The sequence below is a fragment of the Carcharhinus amblyrhynchos genome, chromosome 9 (assembly GCF_965287045.1).
Source record: "Carcharhinus amblyrhynchos chromosome 9, sCarAmb.v2.hapA, whole genome shotgun sequence".
NCBI classification, from domain to species: Eukaryota; Metazoa; Chordata; class Chondrichthyes; order Carcharhiniformes; family Carcharhinidae; genus Carcharhinus; species Carcharhinus amblyrhynchos.
In genome coordinates, this window is record NC_137332.1 from 56,274,056 (window position 1) to 56,293,293 (window position 19,238).

Below are 19,238 nucleotides of genomic sequence, written 5' to 3' on the forward strand. Positions count from 1 at the left end.
TTTTGGATTTTTAGAAATATCTAACTTTTAATTTTGAAATCTAGGTGTAAAATCACATTTTTTCTATTTGTCATTGTCTTGCATGAATTATTAAGTCATGGCATTGGATCTGCAGTCAGAATTGTATTTTAGATTGGGCTGCTTTTGCTAAGCACTGGTTAGTTGAGTAAACTAACAATTGAATATAAAAGCAGATTGTAAAATGTTTCGGAGATATATAAAAACCAGTAGCTAAATAAACACAAATTGGAGGAGCAGCGCATCTTCTGATTTAGGCATTTTACAGTCTTCTGGACTGAACATTAAATTCAACCACCTCGGAGCATGAATTCTCGCCTCCACCTTCACTCCATTGCCATTTTATTGTCAGTGACATCATTGTCAATTACATTCCCCTCACCCTTGCAGTGTAAATCTTGTCTTTTTTTTGTCTTTAGCTCTGAAGGGTCAGCCAGGTTTGAAACATTGGTTCTATTCTTTCTCCACAGATGCTGTCAGACCTGCTGAGATTTTCCAGCACTTGTTGTTTCTCTTGTAGCTAAATGTTGGCTTACAGGCAGGAGTGGTAGAAATTATGGGTAGAGGAAATGGCAGAGATGTTGAACAAATTTTCTCTGCCTTCACAGTGGAAAATGAAAACTGCAAACACAAATGGAGAGTAACCAAGGGACTCAGAGTGAGTTACTTGAGGCAATTAATTTGGGGAAGTTTGGGCCTTAAAATCTGGCAGATCCCAGGACCTGATTGTCTGCATCCTTGAGCCATTTGAGCATAAGTGAAGGATTGGTTAATGGAGAGGAAGCAGAGTGGGATACACTTGGAATTCTGCAAGGAGCAGTGGTCCAGCTTCTGTTGTTTACAAAGCTGGAGAGTAATGTATAATTTTGCTAATGATACAAAGCTAATTAGAGCTATGAGAAGGTGACGGAGGCTGCAGTCAGGTATGTTGAGGTTGAGTGCAAAGCAAGATGAGAGTTTAATGTGAGGTGGTGTAAGATTGCACCCTTTGGTCATAGAAAAGCAGTTTTTTTTTTCAAGGGTGTGAAACTGGTTGATGTTGAGTGGTATTTGGGTGTACACATATATGAGGAACATAAAGTTAGCATGCCGATACAGTACAGTAAGTAATTCAGAAGGCAAATAGCATCTTGGCTTTTATTGCAAGGGAACTGGATTACAGAAATAATTCCTGCTACAATTCGACAGGGCTTTGGTGAGCCCACACCTGGAGCAGCGTGGGGCATTTTGGTCTCCATATTTAAAGGATATACTTTAGTATATCCGTAGTATAACAGAAGTTCATTGCACTGTATCCGATGATAAGGAACAGAGTGCATCGAGCCTGTGCTCTGGAAGTTTTGTAGATTGAGTTACCTGAGGCTGCAAAGTGTAAAATGTGCTTCTGACAATAATGGCATAGATTCTTGGACAAAATAAAAATAATGGAGTGTAATTTTAGTTCTTGGAGGGATTTACCTGATTTGTAATTACTTGGCCAAGCTCTGCGTTTGGGAACTTTTTGTGTGTCATGTTGCAGGGAGGGATATTAGAATTTGTGGGGTCTTTAGGATGCTGGGAACCTGACGGTGGTGCCAACAGTGGCTGTTTTTGACTGTAATGCTGCAATTTTGAAATGATTTCTTGGGAGGGCAGGTGTCCAAGTTATTTAGAGGCGTTGGAATAGAGAAGGTTTTTATTCTTCTATTTCGAGTGAAAGGTTTCTATAAGAACCACTTTACAAATTATTTGAATGAGCTGAAACTTGGTGACCAAGTTCTCCTTCTGCAAAGCTAAAAGCATATTTGGGGTTATTTTGTTCAGATGCCCACTCAATTTAACAAATAGTTTACAAGTCATGCTATGGTTGGATTGGCATCTTGATGGGCAGTATCTGATATTGGCAGAGAAGGCAGTGGAAAACTTTGTCTTTATTGTGTTAGATCTTTGTAATTGGTTCAGCTAGAGTAAATATTAAGGAATGGGTGATGGAGGGCTTCCTTTGGATGGATGACAAATTTCCATGTGTATTTTGGGTGGTTTCCTAGAAGTATTTTTGCTTTTCATTTATTGAGATTTTCTTAGTGTATATATGATCATTAGGTGTTACTATATTTTCTATCTTTAAAAAAGGGTCCAGATACTTATAACAATTAAGCAAATATTTTGGTTGTAAATAGTTAGATTTCCTGTGAAATAACTTCTGTGGCTCACTATTGAATAAATCTCCAAATCTTGGATTTATTTCAAGACATAGAAGGATTTACATTCAATAAAACTTGTATGTGTTAAATATGACAAACACATTAAATATACCAAATCTAGTGATGTACACTTAGTCACATTATCCAAAATATCAAAACGTTTGTCACCCATGTTAGGGACCAGGCCAAATATATTTTGAAATTAGCCTAGACCCTAACTTTTTATGATTTTGATATGAGGATGAGCTTTCGATTTTCTGCTGCAGATATGATTTAATTGACACACTTGGAAGCTTTTATCAAAACCAACCTTATTTTAGTTGTTTTGTGTTCTTAAATTGGCAGTTTACGTACTTATAATTCTTAACAGCCGGCTATCTCTAATTCCAATCAAAATATCCCATAGAAATAAATCACTACTTCAGAACCAGTTAGCATCAAAAACTGATATGCCCATGTGGATGCCAGATTTGCATCCTTAACATCACTGGACAGAGATCCAGACAGACGCCTGTCTTCTGTCATATAACCATCCCCAGAAAAAGATCCACTCCCCAAACAGCAGAATATGGCAATTTTTAGTCTCCAAACCCACAAAAAAAGAGAAGCAATGGTCTCTCAAAACTATTAAGTAGTACCTAAGCATAATTGCTGTGAAAGCCAAGCTCCACCCAGTTACCTGATTTTTCTGTCAATAAGCCTTATCAGCTTCTACTTCGCAAAACCCCAGGGGAAAACAAAAGAAACAGCAATAGTCCCAATTTAAAACAAATATTGCAGCAATTAGGAGCAATTATCTACTACAGTAGCAATTCAGGGCTGCTGGATACAGCAGCATTGGTGTTAATAAAGCAAACTGCTAAAATAGATTCTGCACAAAGACCCAAATACATTTCTCAAAGACACAGTATTGTCACAATACTTTGGTGGAGAAATCTATATCAATTTGTCAGATATTCCAAACAATTGGTTGCTAAACTATGCTTTTCTTGCAGTATCGTGAAAAAAGGCTTGAACAAGAGAAGGAATTACTGATGAATCAGAACAGTTGGTTGAATGCTGAGTTAAAAACCAAGACTGATGAGCTACTGGAACTTCGTCGTGAAAAAAGCAATGAAATCCTTGAACTCCGATGCAATCTGGAGAACAAAAAAGATGAAGTAATTTATCTTAATATCTTGTACTGGCATTCGTACTGTCATATGTTCTTGGGGCTTTCTGAAGTGTTTGCTCTTGTAAAAATGTGTGCTCACTTAGAGAAAATGGAGATATTTGAGTTTGTCAAGATCCCACAAGAATGAGGTGAATGGCCATTTAATCTAATTTGGTTAAGGGATGGAAGTTTGTGGGCAAGACAAAGCAATTTACTCATGGAAGAGTATCATAGGATCTTGTATCAACCTGAAAATTCGTGGTTTAAAACTGACTTCAAAAAAGAGCACCAACACTTTACATGCTCCAGATTGTGCTTAACTGCTTGAATGAGACTTGAATCTAAGACCTTTGACTTCGACAAACTGCTTCCAACTGAACTAGACATAGATTGAAGTTTTTTGTATTTATACCCTTTGTTAATTTTCACTTGTGCAGTTTTTACTGCAAGAATTTTTTAATTTGATTCCATGATAGTGAATAGTTCTAAATCATAGAATTGTTACTGAACGGAAGACCGTTCAGTTCATTGTGCCTGTGCTCGCTGAAAACAAACAACCTGGCCTAAACCCATTTTCCAGCACTCAATGCGTAGCCCTGGAGTTACAAACTGAAGGCGCACATCCAAATATCTTTGAATTGAGGTTTCTGCCTCTACTACGTTCTTTTAAGCAGCGAGTTTCTGACCCTGATCTTGATTCAAGTGGTTGTCTTTTACAGATGTGCAGCATGGAAGAACAGATACAGACTTTAAAAGCAACTAAGGAGAATTTTGAGAAGCAAATTGAGGACTTAATGAATAAACTGAAAGAGGTTAGTTTATTCCCCATTCTACAATTCGCATATGAGTATTTCAAAATGGGACTGAGTCCAATTGCTAATTTCTGTTGTTGCTCACCAAGTGCACTTTTATTCTCGATTGTAAGAATTGAAATAGCAGCCCTTCAATCTACCAAATTCTTCCCCAAGCAGTTAAGTCTACCAGTGTTGTGCAAATGTAAAATATTGTTTTGTTGTTTTATTCTTTGGGATGTGGGCATCGCTGGCAAAGCAGTAATTATTGTCTATCCCTAATTGTCTTTTGAACCGAGTGGCTTATTCAGCTATTTCAGAGAGGCAGTTAAGGGTCAACCACATTGCTGTCCTACATGACTACAGATCCAGAGCAAAATTTTTTTGCTAAAAATCACTAGTGAACCAGATGTATTAGAACAATCAATAACGCTTCCATGATCATCATTACCGAAATTGGCTTTAAGTTTCAGATTATCAGTTGAATTTCAATTCTGTCACAGTGGAATTTGAGCAATGGCCTGGGTCTCTGGATTGAGTCCAGTGACATTACCATGAGACCAACATCTCTTCCTATAGTTTATACAGAACGCAACATCATGCTACGTACTTTGAACCACTGTTTCATGTGTAATATTTTGAGATCCCATTTGTAAATGCCTTTTTGAGATGGAATTTGTAAGTTTTTCCTTGTGCAACTTATAAAAGTGTTTGCATTTTCATATAGTTGAATCTAAACATGTTTCTTAACCTTTGAAAATTGTGTGTACATACACTAATTAGCATACTTTTTCTTACTAGTCTAAGGAGCAGTCAGCAACCGCAGAGGAAAGGTTTCGAAATGAATTAAATGCCCATGTGAAGTTGTCAAACTTATACAAGGTAACAATTATATTTTTCTACAGCTCATTGTGCATTCTTAACAGTTTTGCTAATTTTTAATGCTTTGGAAATTAATGTATAGTTAACATGGTTTGCATTGTGTAACAATTCTCAGTTGTACAGTGACTAACAGGCATGCTTTTCAAAAGGGAAATAGAATCATCCCTGATAAATGATTTAGTAACGAAGTGCTTTACGCTTTGAGTAGTTCTTGTGTGTTTACATAGTAATATTTTTATTCTATACCACAGAATCTATCACTAAATTGTATTGATGTTTATGCAGAACTTGTGGTGAACAAAGAACTGGAATGAAGTTGCACACCTCCCTACTTTTCCCACCACTGTTAATCAAATTATTTGTTTTGACCATAATTCAGCAAAGTAAATGTTGTGTTCCATCATTCTATTCTGAGACTATGATGTATTAGCCAGGATATCTAGAATTTGGAAGGAGAATTCACCAATGACATACTTTATGCAATGCTGGAATTTAATTTTCTGTGGAAACATGGCATGCAGCATGCTGTATGATGTGGAAATGCTGGCATTGGACTGAGGTAGGCACAATAAGAAGTCCCAACACCAGGTTAAAATCCAACAGATTTGTTTGGAATCATGAGCTTTTGGAGTGCCTGTCCTTCGTCATGTGAGTGGAGAGGTAGGTTCACAAACAGGGCATATATAGGCAAAGACACAATTGTAAGATAATTGCAGATTGGAATGTGAAGACAGGTACAGACTGTGGAGAGAGGATAATCACGGGTTAGAGATGTGAATTGTCTTCAGCCAGGGCAGTTAATAGAATTTTGTAAGTCCAGGCCAAATGGTGGGGATTGCATGTCGTGTGACATGAACCCAAGATCCCGGTCAAGGCTGTCCTCGTGCAGAACTCGGCTATCAGTTTTTGCTTGACGGTTCTGTGTAGTCATGTGTCTTGAAAGTGACTTACCTGAAGATCAAAGTCTGAATGCCCTTCACTACTGAAGTGCTCCCCAACTGGAAGGCAGCTCTCCTGCCTGGCAATTGTCGTGTGGTGTCCGTTCATCGTTATTGTGGCGTCTGCATGGTCTTGCTGATGTACCATGCCTCTGGATATCCTTTCCTGGAATGTATGAGGTAGACAATGTTAGCAGAGTTGCATGAGTCTGTACCATGTCCTTGGGTGGCGTTCTCACGTGATGATGGTATCCATGTTGGTGATCCGGCACATCTTGCAGAAGTTGGGAGGAAGTAGAGATCTCCAACATGGAGTACGTGGAATGAAAACACATAGGTGCTTTGAAAGTCTTGATCAGTCTGAGTTGCTAAGTGTGTTATTCATTTGAATCTGTGGGTGACTATAATGTTTCTGGTTGTTCAGTTATCGGTACACTTTGTATGTAGTCCATTCTGTTCAGTGTGATGGTGGCCCCTCCTTTACTGGTTTGATAACAATGTTGTAATTAATCTTGAGTGCGGATGGCGTTGCATTTTTTGGGTGACATTTGGGGTTCTCTTGCCTCCTGAAGATACACAAGGCCAAGACACCAATGTGTCCCATCCTATCAGGCAATGGCACCTTGTGTGAAAACCCCTCTGGCTACATTGAGAGCATCCTGAAACCCATCGTACAAGGTACTCGGCTTCTGTCGCAACATTCTGGACTGCTTACAGAAACTTAGCATCCATGGACTGCTTGAACCAGGAATGTTCCTTGTTACAACGTTAGCCTCAGCACACTATTGCTAACATCTCCTATGACAACGGCATTGCTGCAACAGCCTATGTACTCAACACCAGCAACTGCCAATCTTCAGAAGCAATTCTACAACTCATCCACTTCATCCTGGACCATAACGTCTTACCCTTTGGCAACCAGTTCTTCATCAGACACATGGAACAGCCATGGGGACCAAATCTGCACCTCGATCTGCCAAGATCTGTGTGCACATATTTGAACAAAACCTCTTTGCCGCACAAAACTTTCAGTCGACACTGTACACCAAATACATCAGTGACGTTTTCTTCCTTTGGACTTGTGGTGAAGAGTCACTCAAATGACGAGATGATGACATCAAGTTTATCCCACCATCAGACTCACCATGGACTACTCTGCAGATCCGGTTGCATTCCTAGACACATGCATCTCCATTGAGGACGGTTACCTCAGCACTTCACTCGACTGCAATCCAATAGATAACCTCACAATGCTCCACTTCTCCAGCTTCCACCTGAAATCCATTAAAGAAGCCATCCCCTATGGACAAGCCCTCCGTGCACATAGGATCTGTTCAGACAAGGAGGGATGCTGAAAGACATCTTCGTAAGAATGGAATATGGCGCTTGACCCAATTTGACAGTTTCGACGCTCAACAGCAAAAAACCACGCTGACCTCAGAAAACAAACACGGGACATGACTGACAGAAGGCCCTTTGTCGTCCAGTACTTCCCCAGAATGGAGAGACTATGACATCTTCAGAGCATTCATTAGCTTCAAGGACGAGTTGAATAGCTGTGCCAAGGCCATCCCACATCCCCACTAATTGCCTTCAAAGAACCTCCCAACCTCAAACAAACCATTGTTTGCAGCAAACAACCCAGCCTTCAGGAGAACAGTGACCACAACATCTCTCAACCCTGCCACAGCAACCTTTGCAAGACATGCCAGATCATCGGAATGGATACCACCATCACACGTGAGAACATCACCCACCAAGTACCTCCCAGGTGCTCTGGTTTCCTCCCACAGTCCAAAGATGCACTGGTTAGGTTGATTGGCCATGCTAAAATTGCCCCTTAGTGTGGGTTAGAGGGGTAAGTGTGTGGATAATGGGGTAGGGCCTGGGGTGGGATTGTGGTCGGTGCAGACCCGATGGGCCAAATGGCCTCTTCTTGTAGGGTTTCTATGATTCTATGCAGTACATGGTACATACTCGTGCAACTCGGCCAATATTGTCTACGTTGTGCTAAAGGCAAGAATGTCCCAAGGCATGATACATAGGTGAGATCATGCAGACACTACAACCATAGATGAACGGACACCGCATGGCAATTGCCAGTCAGGAGAGTTCCCTTCCTGTTGGAACACTTTAGTCAAGAGCATTCAGCCTCCGATCTTGAGATAAGTTTCTCCAAGGTGGCCTTGAAGACACACATCAAAGCAGAATCGTTGAGCAGAAACATAGCAGCCAAGTTCTGCACACGTGAGGACAACCTCAATTGGGACCTTGGGTTCATGTCACACCACATGTAACTCATCATTTTGGCTTGGGTTTACAAAATCCTACTAATTTGTCTTGAAGCAAGAGACACCTCTTACAACCTGTGCTTATCCCTCTCTCCACTTGCACTATCTATACCTCCGAAGACGTACATTTCAACCAATTATCATGCAATTGTGTCTTTGCCTTTTTATATGCCATGTTTGTGAACCTAGCTCTTCACTTATGTGATAGAGGAGCACTGCTCCAAAAGCTTGTGATCCCAAATAAACCTGTTGCCCTGTAATCTGGTGTTGAGAGATTTCATGCTGTGCTGTATCTAGGTATTGGAGGTAAGTATCCTTGATTTGTTCGAGGATGGTGACATGCAGTATCCTGAAAATTTTTACTTGCTTGGTCTTGTATATGTGTCCCAGGTGCTACTTTTAACCAGAAGATGCCTTCCCCCTGTATTGGCAGGGAGGACATTTTTGTAGCACTTTCCACGGTCACTGGATGCCTCAAAGCGCTTCACAGCCAATAAATTCCACACATACAATTAGTTTTCATGGTCTTAATTTGCATAGTCTTTGCAGTAACGAAGGTATCTATATGATATTTAACGTTGACTGTTTTTATAGCAAGACTAAAACCAGAAAAAATGGAAAGTGTTCTTTAATTCATGATGTCTCTAGGTTTTCATCTGCGTGGATTTCAACAGTGCACCCTTTGGAGGAATGAGGTACCACTGACAGCAACTTTTGAAATTTCCACTGCCCACATGCAGGTGCCAGAAGATGCTGTCAACTTCATACTTCTAATGATGATGAATGCTGCTGTTTTAATCATTTCAACTGCAAAATTGAGACTAGCAACTTACTTTCACTTTTCAAACCAACTCGAGCTATTTTTGTGGGTATTTAAAAGCAAATTATTCGTATGTGGTCATAATTTTTAAAAGAAGAAAGGTATCATTTCCAACTGCAACTGTGTGGAAGTTCATAGTGGAGCAGGTCTGCATTTTGAACTGGACCTGCAACTGGGAGCGCCTGTCTTCATTAACAGTTGTTATGACATTCCTCTCTAGACCATTCTTTAGTATGTTCCTGAACAGTGGCTGATGGATACCAGACTGTCCTTTTGTGAGGAACAATAAGTAACTGTGTAACGTTTGCCCTTTGGCCACCGCAGCCCCACTTTTATCTTTTTTGCATGACATAGAAAATGGTTGCTGTTACTTCGACTCCTGGATAAGGACACAATTATCCCTTCTAATTGTTAGAATACTTGCAGATAAGCATGGCAGTAGTATTTTGTTCTTCCCATTTCACTTGTACCTGAAATTGATAATTCAGTTTACAGAGCATTTGGGATATTTTCTCACTTATCAATCTGAAGCAATGTATTGAATGAGTCTTTCCGTCCCAAGTATTGTTTGAATTGTACTTTTTAAAATACAGGTGAATTTGACTTTTAATCAACAAAGTGAATGTGTAAAATATGAATATAATCCTTTGAATCATTTCAGGGTTCTGCAGATGATTCTGAAACAAAGGCAACGGAACTCACCAGAGCAGTTGAGGAGCTTCATAGTCTACTGAAACAAGCAAATGAAGGTGAGATTGCTGTATCAAAGGGTTATCTACAATTAGACATAATACACATTTTTAGTTGTGAATTACTTACGAAAATAAACACTTGTGGCAACTTTGATTTCAGCCCATAAAATAACTGAAGATCGACTGATTGAGGTAGATGCCTCCAAGACTAGAGCAGTTGCTGAACTCAATGAAAAGATTAGCAAACTGGAAAAAGAATTGGAAAATGCTAACCATCTCTTGTCGGCTACTAAGCGTAAAGGTGCGCATATTATTTGGATTCTGAAGGATTGTAATGCAACTGCATGTGTGCTTTATTATCTTACTGCATGTAATTTTTTACAATAGGAGCAGCTAGTCTTTCAGAAGATGAACTGGCAGCTATGTCACCCACTGCAGCAGCTGTTGCTAAGATTGTAAAGCCTGGAATGAAACTTACAGAGGTATGATGCTATTGCCAGTCAAGTAATGGTTGTAATTGAGTACCAAATAACTGACTTAGACTCATCTGTCGTATTGAGCTCCAGTGGTAACACCTTTTTATAATTGAGGCGTTGATTGAGAGGATGCTTCTGGGCTTTAGTTTTGATTGCTGCCACTAACTTCTGGGATCTGTGACAATCATCAGCAATGCTAATTTCATTTTAACTATAGCTGCAATAGTTTTGTTTTTGGAACTACTTAAACCACAGAATGAAATGTAATTAGTAATACTGTTGGAAGTTGGAGATTGAAAGTATGCTGTAAACTCATAAGTGTTTGTTGATTTTGAGATGTTGGCCTTTTATAAAGCCAAGGTAATGCTGATATAATGAAACTGGTAGGCCATTTTAGTCATATTTTGGTTTTAAAATATATGCAAACACGTTAATAGTTTTGGTTTGCTCTGCCTCTAGTTATATAATGGATATGTGGAAGCCCAGGATCAATTGCTACTGGCAAAACAAGAGAATAAGAGGGTGAACAAATATTTGGATGAAATTGTTAAAGAAGTGGAGATGAAGGCTCCACTTTTGAAACGTCAGCGTGAAGAATATGAACGTGTGCAAAAAGCTGTAGCACATCTCTCAGCGAAATTAGAAGATGCCATGAAGGTAACTTTTGTTCAACTTGCGCTATCAGCTTTGTTTTTTGTGTTTCTTTGAATATCCTTGGTAGCATTGGCCATTGTCTTTCAACATTTCTGTGGTCTGCAGTAGGACTGTTGATGACAAGTGGACTCTCATAGATTATTCACTGACTCCAGATACCAGTCAGCTAGCCAAGAGACAGTTCTGCATTTGCACTCAGCTTGCAATATGCTGCCTAGTGTACAAGTGGCTCCTCTCACCATTGGTGTTGTTCTGCTGACCATCAGCTGGCACCATAATGTCCACTGCTGCCCTTCTCTCTCCACTATCCAGAGGCTTTCCTATGTGTTGCTCAGATCACCAGCTGTTGTGAGCTGCAGTCTTATCAGGTTTTGGCTAGCTCCCTCAGTTGTTGCTATTTATGCTACCCAACATGCAAGTCTGTCATAATACAATATTCATCCTTACTCTTGCCAATATATTCATTCATTTAATGGTAACAATGAACTGAATCAGTCTACTTGAGATTATTTTAAAGTACTAAAGATTTTTATAGTTCCAGGATGTTCATGAATTCTGAGCCTTTAACATCACTAACACATTTTATGCATGGTAATCTATATCCTTCACACTTCAAACAATTTAGAGTGTAAACACATATCATGCTTGCAACCTGGGATATACTGTACAACAAGATGTAACCTTTTGTAAGCAAATATTGTTAATTGCTATTTTGGGTTCCTTCAACTGTAAAGCTGTTTGAGTTTTCCTAAGTATCTATATTTTAATCAGTCCTGCAGCTGCATGCTACATCCAAGATAATGCAGCCATATGCGCTTCCCAACTGCTATGTGGGGAAGTGAATGCCAGGATTTTGACCCAGTGATGATAAAGGAAAGGCAATAAATTTCCAAGTCAGGATGGTGAGTGGCTTAAAGGGAAACTTGAAGGTGATGGTGTTCCTATGTAACTGTTGCCCTTGCCCTTTATAGATGGAAGATGTCATGAGTTGGAAGGTGCTGTTGAAGGATCTTTGGTGTATTTCTGCAGTGCATTTTGTAAATGGTACATAGTGCTGCTACTGAGCTTTGATGGAGGGAGTGCATGTTTGTGGATGTGGTGCCAATCAAGTGGGCTGTTTTGTCTTGAATGGTGTCAAGTTTCTTGTATTGTTAGTGCTGCACCCATCCAGAATCGAGGAATGTATTTCGAGGTCATGTATTCATTGCAGTATTCCTCGTCTCAGATTTCTCTTGTAGCCACAGTTAATGTGGTGTCAAGGCAGTAACTGCACTTGTAATGTATTTCAGTGCAATTACTTGATAAACATTAAATTTATTCATGATTTCTCTTAATCCAATTCACCATCTACTGTAATGATGAATACTGATTATATCGTGTTTTGTCCTAACCTGATGTGTAATCCACTTTTCAGGTTCTTTTAAGATTAATGAACGTGTGTTCTGCTAGTCAGTAATGTTGCATAAAGATATGGTGTGAAATGAGATGAAATAAGAATAACAACCTCTGAACTTCTCTCCAATATTTAATCAACAAGAAATGCTTGCTAGAGGTATTGCCACAAGTGTTGCATGCTGTAAACCTACTTTTTGACTTAAGTGCATCTACAGAAGTTCTCTGGGCCCATATTAGCAGATAACTACTGGAGAGTCTGCACAATCCATTCTAAAAGTGAATGTATACCTCAACGTACAAAGCTTTGAATTTTAAATTTTGCAACTGATGACTTGGTCATCTTATTGAGAAGCATAATACAATGGGATGCACCATGTTAGTAAAATCTATTTTTTTTGTAGGAAATTCGCCGTTTGCAAAAAGGTACTGATGAGGTAAATAAGCATTCTTCGTTGCTCAGCAGGGAGAACCAGAGATTAAAAATGCAAGTGTCAGATCTCTCTCAGCAGGTTGGTAATCAAAGATTGCATATATTTCTTTAAGATGTATGTAATTGCTGTTAAAATGGAGGGAGTAAAATATATAGCAAGGTTAATAGACAAGCAAAGTTTCTGTTTCAGTGCCTGATCTTGATTATTACCAATAGGTGTGCCATATTGTGAAATCATTGCATTTGTTAAGCTTTAGCATTCACCTTTGTTCTGCACTGAAACTTACAGGGGCAAAAATTAAAAGAGAATGTTGCATAACACTTCTGCAGTGCTGCACTTTTTTATCTTTTGCTTGCAATGTTGCTTAAAATTAAAAATAAGACTCTGCGTATCATTGCATTAACTGCTGCATATCTGACCTCCAATGTGCCATTTTTTGTGACTCAGAATAGAGTTCTTTTGATGGAACTGGAAGATGCACGTGGGAATCATATTCTGCGTGAAGATGAAGTTAGTTCTGCTGACATAAGCAGTTCCTCTGAAGTCATCACACAGCATCTAGTAACCTATCGCAATGTTGAGGAGCTGCAACAGCAGAATCAACAGCTGTTGGTAGCGATTCGTGAACTTGCTGAGAAACAGGAACAAGAAGAGCAAGAAAAAACCTCAACACGGTAAATACTTAATTCTTTTAAGGTCTTTTTAAATATTCAAATTTTATAATCGTTGTTATGATTGAGGTTTGTGGAAGGGAAAACTTTTTTCCAAGAAATCATAGAATCCCTACAATGCAGAAGGAGCCAATTCGGTCATCAAGTCTGCACTGACTCTCAAAAAACATCATGCCCATGCCCACCTACCCATCCTATCCCTGTAACCCTGAACATTTTACCATGGCTAATCCACCTATCTGCACATCCTTAGACTGTGGGAGGGTATCAAGAGCACCTGGAGGAAACCCATATGTACATGGACAACGTGCAAACTCCACAGTCATTACTAACCACTGTGTCACCATGCCATTCTTATTGTTTAGATCCCAGCTAATGTTAAAGGCTAGAATATGCCAAACCCCAAAAAGGAAACTTGGACTGCTGCTTCCTAACTCTTTTAAATTTGGCATAATGTGAAAAAAGATGTGAAGACCAGGGAAGAATGTCAATGGCGATGCACAATCCATATAAATTGACCAGGTCCCAAATCCCTCTAGTTGAGTCAAAGCTAAACCTTCCCAAACAACATTCCATTGGTTTTAAACGATAAGCAAAACCCAGCAACAGTTAGCATACTCTGCATCTGTATCCCTTGTTGGATTGCTTCTGGCTTAGAATAGAGGTGACATGGCTATTTATACACCTCTTGCATGAGCTCACACTTTTATAATGCGAGTGTGACAATCGTTGTTATCATCTCTTTTGAACTATTGCAACCTTTTGCTTCATCTCCTGAAATTCTATGTCCTATTACCCATTTCTCTTGGATAAATGTGTTTACTGTGGTGCTAGGCCTGTCTACATATCGAAGATTTCATTTCCTTCATCCCAGCCAATTTCTCTCTGTAACCAATTCCCACTTTAAAATAGTGTTCTCTTAATACCCCACCCAAACACATTCCTAACCAGTTGTACATGGATTTGTGTGTCATTTCAAAGAACAAAGCAAATTACAGCACAGGAACAGGCCATTTAGCCCTCCAAGCTTGCACCAACCATGTTGCCCGACTGAACGAAAACCCTCTACCCTTTCAGGGACCATATCCCTCTATTCCCATCCTATTTATGTACTTGTCAAGATGCCCCTTAAAAGTCACTTCACTGTATTTGCTTCCACTACCTCCCCTGGCAATGAGTTCCAGGCACCCACTACTCTGTATTTTAAAAAAAACTGCCTCGTACATCTCTTTTTAAACCTTGCCCCTCGCACTTTAAACCTGTGTCCCCTAGTTAATTGACTCTTCCACCCTGGAAAGAAGCTCCTGACGATCCACCCTGTCCATGCCTTTCATAATCTGAAACTTCTATCAGGTTGCCCCTCACCTTCTGTCTTTCCAGTGAGAACAAACCAAGTTTTTCCAAATTCTGCTCATAGCTAATGCCCTCTATACCAGGCAACATCCTGGTAAATCTTTTCTGTATCTTCTCCAAAACCTCCACATCCTTCTGGTAGTGTGATTGAACACTGTGTTCCAAGTGCGGCCTCGCTAAGTTTCTATAAAGTTGCAACGTGACTTGCCAATTCTTAAATGCAATGCCCCGGCCGATGAAGACAAGCATGCTGTATGCCTTCTTGACTACTGCTCCACCTGCATTGCCACAGTGATCTGTGTATCTGTACACCCAAATCCCTTTGCCTATCAATACTCCTAAGGATTTTGCCATTTACTGTGTATTTCCTATCTGTATTAGATCTTCCAGAATGCATTACCTTACATTTGTCTGGATTAAACTCCATCTGCCATCTCTCTGCCCAAGCCTCCAACTGATCTATATCCTGCTGCATCCTCTGATGGTCCTCATCGCTATCTGCAAATCCACCAACTTTTGTGTCATCTCAAACTTACTAATCAATCCAGTTACATTTTCCTCCACATCATTTATATATATGTATATGTGTTTATAATTATACGTATATATATATATGTTTTATGTGTGTGTATATATTTAAAATTAGAAACAGCAAAGGTCACAGCACTGATCCCTGAGGAGTGCTACTTGTCACAGTTCTCCATTCAGAAACAGACCCTTCCACTGCTACCCTCTGTCTTCTGTGACCAAGCCAGTTTTGTATCCACCTTGCCAGCTCACCTCTGATCCCATGCGACTTCACCTTCTGCACCAGTCAGCCATGAGGGACCTTGTCAAAGGCCTTACTGAAGTCCATGTAGACAACATCCGCTGTCCTGTCCTCATCAATCATCTTCGTCACTTTCTTGAAAAATCCATCAAATTCATGAGGCATGACCTCCCCTTAACAAAATCATGTTGTCTCTTGCTAATACATCAACTTACTTCGAAGTGGGAATAAATCCTGTCTCAAAGAATCCTCTCCAATAATTTCCCTACCACTGATGTAAGGCTCAGAGGCCTGCAATTACCTGGATTATTCTTGCTACCCTTCTTAAATAAAGGAACAATATTGGCTATTCTCCAATCCTCTGTGACTCCTCCCTGTAGCCAGTGGGGCTACAAAGATTTCTGTCAAGGCCCCAGCAATTCCCTCCCTTGCCTCTCTCCGTATTCTGGGGTATATCCCATCAGGTCCTGAGGGCTTGTCTACCTTAATGTTTCTCAAGAACTCCAATACAATACCTTTTTTGATCTCAACATGGCTGTAACTATCAACACGTTCTTTCCCAGACTCGTCATCCACCAAGTCCTTCTCTTTTGTGAATACTGATGCAAAATACTCATTTAATATCTCGCCCATTTCTTTTGGCTCCATGCATAGATTATCTCCCTTGTACTTGAGTGGGCCAACCCTCTCCCTGGCTACCCTGTTGCTCTTTACATATGTATTAAAAAGCCTTGAGATTTTCCTTAATCTTGCTTTCCAATGCTTTTTCGTGACCCCTTTTACCCTCCTTACTCCTTGCTTAAGTTTCTTTCTGCTTTCCTTCTATTCTACAGTTGCTTTGTGTGCTCCCAGCCTCCTAGCTTTGACAAGTGCTTCCTTTTTCCCTTTGACTAGGCTCACAATATCTCTTGTTAGAAACATAGAAAAACTACAGCACAATACAGGCCCTTTGGCCCACAAAGTTGTGCCGAACATGTCCCTACCTTAGAGATTACTAGGCTTATCTAAAGCCCTCTATCTTACTAAGTTCCATGTACTTATCTATGTCTCTTAAAAGACCCTATGGAATCTGCCTCCACCACTGTTGCTGGCAGCCCATTTCTCACATCCACCACTGAGTGAAAAAATTACCCCTGACATCTCCTCTGTACCTACTGTCCAGCACCTTTTAAACCTGTGTCCTCTTGTGGCAACTATTTCAGCCCTGGGAAAAAGCCTCTGACTATCCACTCGATCAATACCTCTCAACATCTTATACACCTCTATCAGGTCACCCCTCATCCTTCATCTGTCCAAGGAGAAGAGGCCGAGCTCCCTCAACCTCTCCTCATAAGGCATGCTCCCCAATCCAGGCAATATCCTTGTAAATCTCCTCTGCACCCTTTCTATGGCTTCCACATCCTTCCTTTAATGAGGTGACCAGAACTGAGCACAGTACTCCAAGTGGGCTCTGACCAGGGTCCTCTACAGCTGCAGCATTATCTCCCAACTCCTAAACTCAATTCCTTGATTTGATGAAGGGCAGTACACCATATGACTTCTTAACCACAGCTTCAACCTGCGCAGCTGCTTTGAGCGTCCTATGGACTCGGACCCCAAGATTCTTCTGATCTTCCACACTGCCAAAAGTCCTACCATTAGTATTGTATACTGCCATCTTATTTGACCTGCCAAAATGAACCACTTACCTTTGTACCTTAAACCTTACTGAATTGTGGTCACTGTTCCTGAACAGCTCCCCTACTAAAACATCAATCACCTGGTTGGACTTATTCCCCAATACCAAGTCCAGTATGGCCTCTTCCCTAGTTGGACTATCTACATACTGTTTCAAGAAGCCCTCCTGGATGCTCCTTACAAACTCTGTCCCATCCACGCCCCTAGCACGAAGCAAGTCCCAATCAATATAGGGGAAGTTAACATCTGCCTACATATCTGTTCCTCTATCTCCCCCTCGTGGTTGGGTGACCGAAGTAAACTCCCAACATTGTGACTACACCTTTCCTATTCCTGTGCTCCACCCGTATTGCCTCACTGTATGAGTCCCCTGAAGTGTCCTCCCCGCAGTATTGCTGATATTCTCCTTTACCAGTAGTGCAACTCCCCCACCCCTCTATCCTGCCTGAAACATCTGTATCCCGGAATTCCAATCCTGTCCTTCCCTTTAACCAAGTCTCTAATGGCAACAACATCAGATCCGAGTACTAATGCAAGCTCTTAAGTTCATCTGCCTTACTTGTTACACTTCTCACATCGAAACAGATGCACTTCAGTCCACTAGACCCTCTTTGATTAGCAACCCCACCCTGCCTCCTGTTTCTCTGGGTCTTACTGGCCCTACTCTCTGGTTCCCCTTCAGCTAATTCACCTTTGCTTTGGTTCCTACCCCCCCTGCCAAACTAATTTAAATCCTTCTGTATGACAGTAGCAATCCTCCCAGCCAGAATATTTATCCCCTTCCGGTTTTTCTTGTACAGGTTCCATCTGCCCTGGAACATAAAAACATAAGAAATAGGAGCAGGAGTAGGCCATCTTGCCCTTTGAGCCTGCCCTGCCATTCAATAGGATCATGGCTGATCTGAAGTGGATCAGTTCCACTTTTCCTGCTTTCTCCCCATAACCCTTAATTCCCCTGTCTATCAGAAACCTATCTACCCATGACCTAAATACATTCAACGAGGTAGCCTCCACCACTTCAACGGGCAGAGAATTCCAGAGATTCACCACCCTTTGAGTGAAGAAGTTCCTCCTCAACTCTGATCTAAATTGCACCCCCCCCCCTTATCTTGAGGCTGTGCCCTCTAGTTCTGCTATCCTTTCTAAGGAGGAAGAATATTTCTACCTCTACCTGATCTATCTGTTTCATTATCTTATGTCTCTATACGATCCCCCCCTCAGCCTCCTAAACTCCGAGTACAGACCCAGTCTATTCAGCCTCTCTTCATAAGCTAACCCCCTCATCTCCGGTATCAGCCTAGTGAACCTTCTCTGCGCTCCCTCCAAGGCCAATATATCCTTCCGCAAGTGCAGTGACCAAAACTGCACACAGTACTCCAGCTGTGGCCTCACCAGTACCCTGTACAGTTGCAGCAAGACCTCCCTGCTTTTATATTCTATCCCCCTCGCTATAAAGGCCAACATTCCATTTGCCGCCTTGATCACCTGCTGCACCTGCAGACTGGGTTTTTGCAATTCGTGCACAAGGACCCCCAGGTCCCTCTGCACTGTAGCATGCTGCAGCTTTTTGCCTTTTTAAATAATAAACCGTCCTACCATTATTTCTACCAAAGTGGTTAACCTCGCACTTGCTAACATTATACTCCATCTGCCAGGTCCTCGCCCCCTCACTCGGCCTATGCAGATCTCTCTGCAGACTTTCCACACCCTCCACGCAATTTGCTTTTCCACTCATCTTCATGTCATCAGCAAAATTCGTCACCCTACACTCAGCCCCCTCCTCCAGATTGTCTATGTAAATGGTAAACAGTTGAGGCCCCAGCACTGATCCCTGTGGCACTCCACTGGTCACCAACTGCCAACCAGAATAGCACCTATTGATTCCAACTCTCTGCTTCCTATTAGATAGCCAATCCTCTATCCACGCTAACACCTTACCCCCAACTCCGTGCACCCTAACCTTCTGCAGCAACCTTTTGTGAGGCACCTTATCAAACGCCTTTTGGACATCTTAAAACGCCACATCCACCGGTTCCCTTCTGTC

The 19,238-nt window shown here is 41.0% G+C and overlaps 1 protein-coding gene across 3 annotated transcripts in view; it reads left to right on the forward strand.

The window, feature by feature from the left end:
• tprb (translocated promoter region b, nuclear basket protein) overlaps nt 1-19,238 on the forward strand; it is a 129,653-nt gene that overhangs the window by 14,401 nt on the left and 96,014 nt on the right. For 2 of the 3 annotated variants that reach the window (XM_080195721.1, XM_080195722.1), the window contains exons 6-14: nt 3,197-3,361; nt 4,074-4,166; nt 4,947-5,027; nt 9,738-9,825; nt 9,929-10,069; nt 10,156-10,250; nt 10,704-10,901; nt 12,695-12,802; nt 13,172-13,398. In XM_080195721.1, coding sequence (XP_080051847.1) covers nt 3,197-3,361; nt 4,074-4,166; nt 4,947-5,027; nt 9,738-9,825; nt 9,929-10,069; nt 10,156-10,250; nt 10,704-10,901; nt 12,695-12,802; nt 13,172-13,398 — 1,196 coding nt within the window. The remainder of the gene's footprint in view (nt 1-3,196; nt 3,362-4,073; nt 4,167-4,946; nt 5,028-9,737; nt 9,826-9,928; nt 10,070-10,155; nt 10,251-10,703; nt 10,902-12,694; nt 12,803-13,171; nt 13,399-19,238) is intronic. The other variant, XM_080195724.1, reaches the window with a different exon arrangement.